This window comes from Triticum urartu, chromosome 7, assembly GCF_003073215.2.
Source record: "Triticum urartu cultivar G1812 chromosome 7, Tu2.1, whole genome shotgun sequence".
Lineage (NCBI taxonomy): Eukaryota > Viridiplantae > Streptophyta > Magnoliopsida > Poales > Poaceae > Triticum > Triticum urartu.
In genome coordinates, this window is record NC_053028.1 from 551,243,223 (window position 1) to 551,253,765 (window position 10,543).

Below are 10,543 nucleotides of genomic sequence, written 5' to 3' on the forward strand. Positions count from 1 at the left end.
AATGTTGTAGGTAGTGAGATTCAAAGTAGGAACCTCAATATTTCCTTCCAAACACAGTAACCAACATGGACAACTCACCTACTGTGCATACTAATACTTATTTTGTTTCATGTTGTGCGCCTAGAAGACACATGTTTTTTCGGTTTTGTTTCGGCCAGTTTTTGTTAGTGTTTTTCCTTTTCTTTTTCTCTTTCTTTTCCTTTTTCAAAATTTGTGAACTCTTTTTTAAAATCGTAAACTATTTCTTCAATTCGTGAACTTTTTTCAAATTCCTAAACTTTTTTCAAATGCATGAATGTTTTTCAAATTCAAAAATTCATTTCAGTTTTTATAAAAAATTCAAAACCCATGAAGTTTTTTCAAATTTGTGATTTTATCTAGAAAATAAGAAAAATTTCCATTTTTCATGAACTTTTCCAAAAAAATTTGAACTTTTGTAAAATTCGTGATCTTTTTTACAAATATCGTCCTTTTTTGAACCCACACACTTTTTAAAAATTGGTGAACTTTTTTCAGATTCATGTTTTTTTGAATTCACAATTTTTTTAAATTCATGAACTTCTTTTTCCAAATTCATGAACTATTTTCAAATCTAGCACTTTATTAAATTAGAGAATTTTTTTGAATCAGCTTATGTTGTTTCAAAATCTTTGAATTTTTCCAGTATTTACGAACTTTTCTAAATATCATGAATTTTTTGAAATTCATGATTATATATTCCAAATTTCATGATTTTTCAAAGTCATAATTTTTAAAAAATGTTTTTTAAACCACAAGCTTTTTCTCGAATTCGTGAATTTTTATTCATAAAATTTTAAAAAAATCATAGATTTTGGAAACTGCTGGCATGTGGTATAGTAGATAAAAACAGCTGGCCATGTAGGACTGTAGTTTTGTCTTTTCTTTTTGAGGCAAGTTGATGCGACCGTCGACAGAAAATCGATGGTACAAATAATTTGCCCAATCTTTCACGGTATGATGTTACCTGAAATGACGTAGCGCTCGCGATCTTGTAGATGCAATCACCACAGCAACAACACGCACACCCTAAAGAGGAAGTACGTGGACGATCTTCAGCAGACCAGCGGAAACTGAAATTCTGAAATCAATCTCACGCCAAAATCACAAAGCCCCAAGAGCTATTCAACAAATATCAAACAGCGGCTCGGAGATACCCCGAGTTACCGATCTATTCATCTCTGGAAAATAACTTCAATCAAAGCTATCCCGTACATGGCCGAAGCCGGCCTTTTATATAGGCGAGAAAAACGACCAGGCTAAACCGACTTAAACAAGAATAATACTACACGGACTCTCTCTCTCCTATCTTTCTAATCACATCTTAACTAATTTAATTATCCGGCACGTTGATCACAAAAGACAAAACAGACTAGTACTTATTGAAAAGGAAACGAACTAGGACTAAGGAAAACGCATGCATCCTCCTGAGTCCTTAACTTGCATCTTCCCCTCCGTATCATGATTGCATGGGGTTCGAAAAGTGGGCTTCACTTCCTTCGGCTGTATAATTTGAAACGTCATCGTGCCAATCTGTAATACCTGTATCTCTAGAGCGATGTGTGTCATGGCCAGACTTTGTTTATGTATTGAATCAATAGTAACAAATTGATTTCCTTTTCCAGTGCGTTTAGCTGGTATGACATACTTCTCCGGCAATGAAATATTTGTCTCCATAGGCAGTGTCACATCATCCTCTCTCCCTTGAAAGGAAACCATCCTCGGTTTCGACTTAGGCCTTGCAGATTTCTTCTTGAACACCTCTACAGTACACTTTATATTCTGTGCATCCTTAGGAAGAATAGCATAGAACTCACTCTTATGCATAAAAGTGTACCTGTTTGTTCGCCCGTGATGAAGTGCGTTAACATCATGCTGCCACGGACGCCCCAAAATAAGGTGACAAACATGTAGTGGCATAACATCGCACTCCACCTTATCAACATAGCCATCAACAGAAAAAGGAACCTTCACCCTGTGAGTTACCTTCACTTTGCCAACATCATTTATCCACTTCATATAGTATGGTCTTGGGTGCTCCCATGTTGGCAACAAAAGAGACTCCACCACATCCTTACTAATCATGTTGCTAGCACTGCCCCCATCAATTATCAGTTTGCAAACTTCTCCCTTGATGGTACATGCAGTTTGAAAAATACTCCGCCGTTGTCCTTGTTCAACAATGGCCCTGTCATCTCGCTGGACCTTATGTGCTAGCAAACTCTCCATATCAGGATCATCTTGAGGATAACATAGTATGGTATCACCATGACCTCTTTCGATTCCATCCTCTAACTTAGGCGTATCATCTTCAGATTCTGAAATATATTCCGCATCAACAAGTAGAACCCTTCGTTGATTGGAACATTCATGCTTCATGTGTCCACGTCCTCCACACTTGTGACAAATAATATTACGGTGATGCGATGACGTCGCATTAGAAGAAACCTGAGAGACCTCCTTTGGCATAGCCGCCACTTTGCTCTGTTCAATGCTTCCCGACTTATAAGGAGTCGGTTTAGCACTTAAGCCCCCATCAATAGGAGAAGAACCACGTCGCCCACTATTGTAAGTCGGACGAGTCTCTGAAGCTTGCTTCTCCAATACCCAACGTTCAGCACGCTCCGCTTGATGAAGCAACTCATGAATATCATTATATTGCATTAAATCAACACGGTCGCGAATCTTTTCTTCTAACCCCTCAAAGAAACGTACCATGGTCGCCTCCGCAGACTCACGCACAGCTGTACGGATCATCAAAACTTGCATCTCCTTATAGTACTCATCAACTGATTTCGTACCTTGCACTAGATGACGCAATCTACTATGAAGCTGGCGAGTGTAATAAGCAGGCACAGAACGTTCCCTCATGATTCGCTTCATGTCAGCCCATGTCGCTGGTCGCTCATGAGTACGGTTTTTATTATCCCACCATACAAGAGCATACTCTGTAAATTCCATCGATGCAACACGAACCTTCTTCTCTTCGGAGTAGTTGTGACCATCAAAAATTTGATTTACGCGCATCTCCCACTCCAAATATTTTTTCGGGTCAGCACAACGTCCTGAGAATTCAGGTATGGTTATCTTGATTCGACCCAAACCATCATCCTCGTGGGCACCATTGCCACCATAGTCACGGCGCCGCCCAGCATGGCGGTGAGCCCCAACATCATGCCGCGGTCGGTGAGGTAAGCCTCCACGGGCATCAGAATCCTCAGAAAAATCACCATCATCGTCGTTGTCACGGTCACGACGTCGTCGTGGTGAGCGGGACTGTCGGGGTGCCACATATCTCGCCTGAAGGCGCTGAACTGCTGCGGTGAGCCGATTAAGACTCTCAGTCACCACCTGTAGACTATCAGTGCGCTGTCGGTCGCTGGCAGTCAAACGCTCGTTCAATCTGTCCTCGACGCCTACAATATTTGCAGACAACTCCTCCACCCTTGTCCCAAGCTTCTTGTTGGCTCCCTTGATCGCCATCAGATGAATACGCAAATCATCACTTATCTCCAGACCCTTCGGAAGCTCATCAACCTCCTCATGATCAGATTTGTCATGCTGCGAGTTCACCATCTTTCAAACAGTTGAATCAAATAGCAGGAGAAAAAAATTGTACCGTGATCAACCTTGCTTTGAATACCACTTGATGCGACCGTCGATAGAAAATCGATGGTACAAATAATTTGCCCAATCTTTCACGGTATGATGTCACCTGAAACGACGTGGCGCTCGCGATCTTGTAGATGCAATCACCACAGCAACAACACGCACACCCTAACCTAAAGAGGAAGTACGTGGACGATCTTCAGCAGACCAGCAACTGAAATTCTGGAATCAATCTCACGCCAAAATCACAGCCCCAAGAGCTATTCAACAAATATCAAACAGCGGCTCGGAGATACCCCGAGTTACCGATCTATTCATCTCTGGAAAATAACTTCAATCAAAGCTATCCCGTACATGGCCGAAGCCGGCCTTTTATATAGGCGAGAAAAACGACCAGGCTAAACCGACTTAAACAAGAATAATACTACACGGACTCTCTCTCTCCTATCTTTCTAATCACATCTTAACTAATTTAATTATCCGGCACGTTGATCACAAAAGACAAAACAGACTAGTACTTATTGAAAAGGAAACGAACTAGGACTAAGGAAAACGCATGCATCCTCCTGAGTCCTTAACTTGCATCTTTCCCTCCGTATCATGATTGCATGGGGTTCGAAAAGTGGGCTTCACTTCCTTCGGCTGTACAATTTGAAACGTCATCGTGCCAATCTGTAATACCTGTATCTCTGGAGCGATGTGCGTCATGGCCAGACTTTGTTTATGTATTGAATCAATAGTAACAAATTGATTTCCTTTTCCAGTGCGTTTAGCTGGTATGACATACTTCTCCGGTAATGAAATATTTGTCTCCATAGGCAGTGTCACATCACATCACAAGTACTGCCTCCATCTCGACTTACTTGTCGCAATTGGGACAGAGGAAGTAGTACACTAGATAATACTGTAAGTTTCTTTTAGGGGGGAGGTCATACTGTAGGTAATAACGAAAGAAAAACCACGAACTTGACAAAGCGAGCAAGCGCGAGAGGGAGGTGGCCTTATTCGGCTGCGGCCTGTGAGCAAAGCTATAACGAGCATCAGCTATCCTTTTCGGCACCTAAAGCGCCGCATAGGAGCCCATCAATCGCCACGAGGACACATTATACAGAAAGAACCATATGCAGATACTGGAAAGTGGGCCAACCCAGAGCATCACTTTGAGTGAGTTTTGATTCTTTCTTTTTAACAGAAAGATAAATTTTATTGACTTAAAAATGAAGCATCAAGTGGATACAAACACAATAAGCACGAGCACAAATCTGACCTTTGTATAGTTAGGATGTACACATGAAACACCAACGCACAAAAAAGAAACTACTATTAGATGTGCACCCTCACTTGCATTGAAATGCTTCGACTATTATACATGTACTGAATATGAAATACCATCTTATGTCCATTAGGATTCATACCGAAATACGGAGCACAAAACATTTTCTTCAGAAGAATAGCCGGCAGAACCAAGATAAACGAAATAGTTTTCTTTTTTTTACAATCCGAGATTATAAACCTGCAATGCCAAGCGTCACGCACGCACGCACACACACATGAGGCTCTAAAGCACTCATCTAAACCTGTACATGCACCTTACATCCACGAGCAATCAACCCATAATAATTTACACGACCATCACACAAAATGTACAAGTGCACACCACTCACGTGCACACCCGCGCGCACACACAAAAAACCCAATTCCTTCTCTTTTCACAAGGATCAAACGGGGCACAACAGCAAAAAAAACATGGAACCTTGGTGCGTACATTCCTTGGTGTTAACGAGAAACCGACCGTTTTCCCCAGCCGTCACAGGAAGAGCGTCCACTCGAGCATGAATATCGTGTGGAGGTACGACCGGTCCAGTGTGAACCCAAACACGGTGATGCCTGCCTTGTTGTTCTCCAGGTACGTCACTGCAAGATCGTTTTTCATCAGCCCCAAGAACATCTCATGAAAATTCGACGAAATTTACGATGATTGTCGTTGATTGTAGCGACCAGACCTCAAACGGTCCAATCTCTGTGCTCCGGTGTTATCCCTGGATCAGTAATGCTGACACCACACAGTACTTGAAGGATTTATAGCAGAGTAGCAATCACACACTATTACATCGAGTGTCTCAAAAGAGAACTTATTACAATAAATATGGCTTGAGCCTATTTAATAACGATAACAGCGGAAGGCTTGGAAGATAAGTGAGTCCATCAACTCCAACGGCATCACTGAGTATAGAACCACGACCTAAAAACTCCTTAATCGTTGTCTGAAAAGTCTGCAACATTAACGTTGCAGCCCGAAACGGGTCAGCACATGGAATATGCTGGCAATGTAACACATAGAGAGTAATGGAAAGAAACAACTATTCTATATGCATATTTGGCTGGTGGAAAGCTCTATGATTACAGTTTTGCGTAAAGCCAATTTTCCCTACTGCAAAGGAATAAATTTATTTAACTATCATGATGGTTGTTAAACATTGAGAATGGTTGACAGCATTCTCAATCCCAATTAAGCATCATCATTAAACAAAACCCAACAAAATTAAAATTTTAGAGTAACATGTTGAGATTCACATGATAATCCAGGTACTAGATACTCAAGATGTTCATAACCGGGGACACGGCTAATCATGATTAATTTATACACTCTGCAGAGGTTTGCGCACTTTTCCCCACAAGACTCGATCGCATTCGTATGGTTTCTCGCACTACATGGTGTTTGAGAAGACGGATGACCGAGACATAGTCTTTCAGAAGCGCTAGCACCTTACGATCGGTTAGACCGTTACACCTACTTTCCCCTACATCTGCTAGTCTACCACTGTAAGAGTTCGCACAACTTAATCAACTATGCTAAAGCCCATAATAGTTTGTGGCTGCACACGAAAGTTTCTAGCATGAATAATCTCATGATTCCTTTGAGCCTGGGTGGCGGTCCAAAAAAACAGGCAATCCTGGAATACCCAGGTACCTCAATCCACCCAGATGTGTGTTTAAGTTGCCACCTTAGATAAGTCATTAATTAACAATCTCACATCTGTCATGAATACACTCACCCAATCCACGTCTACTAGCATAGCATGGCGTGATAAACAAACGTAGAAGTAGCTCCCAAAGGTTTGATAATAAACAGGTAATAGGTACTACCTCAACTACTTTCCAAACCCACAATTTAATTAGATCCTAATCATGCAATGTGTGAGGATTGATCTAATGCAATAAAACTGGATAGTAGGAGGTATGATCAAAGTGTTACTTGTCTTGCTGATGATCCGGGAAACCTAGCGATTCGAAGTAACAAGCGGCGCATTCCGGGTACTCTATCGCAAACAAACAAACATACAATAAGTACTCAACTAATGCACATGTAAAACTCAAATAAGAGATCTAACCAGAAGGTTCAACTTAAGAACTCCGGTTGGCAAAAAGAATCAAACCGAACGAAGCAACGAAAGACAAAGGGCAAAAGAAACAGACTTCATTTACTATTCTGGATCTAGGGCAATTTTTCCAGTGGCAAACACTTTTTTGAGTTGGTTAATCGGAAAGAGGGTTTCGAGACGAAACTCCAGGCGTTTGAATCGCCTGATTCCAATAAACGAGCGAAAAGTTAGAGTAAAACAAAAACGGATTAGAAATCCCGATCAGAAAAATTACGGATTTAATCCGAAAAAAAGAAAAACGATGAACGTTCGTTAAAACGAACGAACGGACGAACGCTCGCTATTTAAATAAACCGGAAAAACCGATCTAACGAAAAAAAACAGATCTAAGTTTTCTTCGCGATCTAACGAAAAAAAACAGATCTAAGTTTTCTTCGCAATCTAACGAAAAAACAGAACTAACGAAAAAAACAGATCTAAGTTTTTTTTTTTAAAAAACCGATCGGTTTTCTTTGCGAAAACCGAGGCAACGACGTCTACCTCGGCGGCTCCGGCGAACGGCGGCGGCGTGGCTCCGGCGATCGTCGTCGGCGGCGGCGGGTGGCGGCGCGGGGCAGTGGGGCGGCGGCGCGGGTGGCGGCGCGGGGCAGCGGGGCGGCGGCGTGGGTGGCTGCGCGGGGCAGCGCGGCGCGGGGCGGCGGGCTTGGGGCGGCTAGGGTTTGGGGTGGGGTTCCGGCTGGGCCTCCCCGGCTTATAAAGCCGGACGGGCCTCGTGTCCGGGTCAGACACGGCCCGTAGGTCGGTTGCGTTTTTTTTAAATAGTTACGCTCAGAAAAAAAACAAAAGGAATACTAAACGGACTCCGAAAATCCTGAAATAAATTTTCCCCGGCTTTTAAAATCAAGCCGCACAGGATGAACATTTATTTGGGGCCTAAATGCAATTTTGAAAAACGTGCATTTTTTCTAAATTCAAATAAAATAGCAAATAAACCAAATAAAATCTTATTTGATTTTTTTATTTTGGGAAAGTCATTTTATTCTCTCTCATATTTTTGTAATAAAAATAATTGAAGATAAAATAAATAAAATCAACAGATCCTATTTTCAAAATTTGAGACAACTCAATTATGAAAATAACGAAATCCCCAACTCTCTCCGAGGGTCCTTGAGTTGCGTGAAATTTCTAGGATCAACCAAAATGCAATAAATATGATATGCAATGATGATCTAGTGTTTAACATTCCAAATTGAAAATTTGGGATGTTACATTGATTTACACGTACCTAGTGCCTGTCTTTTCTGGAAGGAGATCACGTGCGTGTGAGGCTGGAGGAACTTGGTGTTCTCTAGCATGTCCTCGTCTCCGGTCTCCTCGCTGGACTCGCAGTCGCTCTCGTCCTCTGGGTACTCTTCCAGCATGGAGTTCTGGTTGGATCCTGGATCAATCTCGTCGTCCGGGACCGGCTCGATGGTGCAGCAGGCGTGCCACTTGGTGGTCTGGCCCGTCAAGGCCTGCGCTTGGTGAGTGATCTTGGCGGCACTGCTCAGGATTATGATGAGCCCGTACATGAGCACAACTGAACATAGCTGCAGAATTCAACATGAAGAAACATTAGGACCAGTGCCTGGAAATGTTGCGAGAGTGTGCACCGACAGAAAGTGAGGACCGGACTGAAATTCTTTGGCCCTTTTTTAGCTCAAAAATTCAAAATGCGGCAAGTTTACCGGATATATTTTGTTCTCAGATAGTGTGATTCTTCTAGATAGCAGCTTCTAATCATTTAGGAGGATATTAGACTAAATACAGGGTGCTGCAAAAATAGCTGAAGTAGCACCAAAACTGTAACTTCTAATCATTTAGTATTAGATTTGGTAAGGCACTGTTGGCCGATCTGTAAAACTACAGGAGCTCTGCAACTTGCATGCACTGTTCCAACCCCCTTCGGTTTGTGATGCCAATAAGGCACTATCACCAATTCGTGATCCTACTTGCACCTTTGTAAGATGGAGCGCCAATTAGCATTCAGAAATGAATGAAGCGCCATTTTCAGGCCCAGCGACAGATCGATGGCCAGCAGAGTGAATCTCGTCCCACCTTTGCTAGCTTTTGCTGTTTCTCACATGATACTACTCGAGATCACTTAATTATAGATGTCAGCCAGCCCAGTTATTGGATTTCTATATAATCTCAGATGAAGTGTGATTCTTCTGGATATCAGCTTATGTTGGCCTAAATACAGTGGTGCTTCCAAAATAGCTGATGTGCCGCTGAAACTGGAACTTCTAACCATATTATATTTGTTAATACAGTATAGAGGTCGCTGTTTGCGATTATGACAAGATCTGGAAACTACAGGAGCTCTACACCTTATATACACTGTTCCAACTCCCTTCACTTTGTGATTTCAATAAGGCACTATCACTGATTCATGGCCCTACTCGCACCTTTACAAAGATGGCGCCCCAATTAGCATTCAGAAAAGAATGAAGTCCCATTTTCAGGCCAGATCGCCAGCAGAGTGACTCACGTCACACCTTGCTAGCTTTGTTGTTCCTCACATGATACTACTACCACTTAATTATAGACGTCAACCAGACTATTGGAGCCTGTCCAGAAACAACCGAGCAAGTGCTTTTTTCTTTTTCTTTTCTTTTCAGAGAAAGTCCAGAAAGTGTAACTATGAAGGCAACACAATTCAGTAAAATTCAGCACTTACACGATTTGACCCAGAAAGTGTAACTATGAAAGCTGATCAGTTGATTGATTCTATGCAGTTTCAACTTGCTTAATTTTTTAAACATAAAATTTACTGGTCCGGTCTAAATTAAGCTGAGATAACTGAACACACACATCACATTCAGAATTGAGCCTAAGAGAGTGGAGAAATCAGGCAATCGAGGCTTACCGCGAGCTCGCCGGTTTGGAGGAGGTCGTCGATGGTGCCGTAGCGCGTGGTGAGGAGCACGGAGGCGAACCGGCTGGCGGGGGCTGGGGTGCTGGATCGGGCCCATCGGCGTCGACTTCCGTGTTGTCGTAGAAGGAGCGAACGACGGCCTCGAGGGCCCAGTTGTGGCCCTCCAGGAAGAAGGTCGCCTCGTCGGGGGTCGCCGAGGTGACGGCGCAGAACGACTCCACCAGAGACTGCGCCTCCGCGGCCGGCGGCGCGTGGGTGGCATCTCCGGCGGCCATCTCTGTGGGAGCTGTTTTTTGTTTAGCAGACACAACTTAGTCCCACCTCGCCTTATTAAGTTCGCATACACGGGAATAAAAGGACAGCTCTTACAACTCTATTGCTGGGCTTTGTCGCGTTAGCCTGTCACCCAAGCTCATTTGTGGGGGAGCAAAAGTTAGTCACATATCTTGCTAGGCCTTGTGGCTCGGGGGCCTGTTACCCAAGAACATTTGTGGGGGAGCAAGAATCAATCTGTGCACTAACTTTTTAATGTGAATTATTTTATGGTTTTGCAAAAGAAATCTAGAAGTGTTCTAAGTATTGCACATATAAGTCCTACGCCATTGATTTTAGGTGA

General features: G+C 42.7%; 1 protein-coding gene across 1 annotated transcript; it reads right to left on the reverse strand.

Moving 5' to 3' along the window:
• Positions 1-5,078: 5,078 nt before the first annotated feature.
• LOC125521776 lies at positions 5,079-10,295 on the reverse strand. The gene is made up of 3 exons (XM_048686839.1): positions 9,919-10,295; positions 8,296-8,599; positions 5,079-5,541 (listed from the first exon to the last, which is right to left on the reverse strand). Exons 2-3 carry the CDS (start codon positions 8,579-8,581, stop codon positions 5,435-5,437), a joined length of 393 nt encoding a protein of 130 aa, XP_048542796.1. The 5' UTR covers positions 8,582-8,599; positions 9,919-10,295; the 3' UTR covers positions 5,079-5,434.
• Between the last annotated feature and the right edge of the window lie 248 nt (positions 10,296-10,543).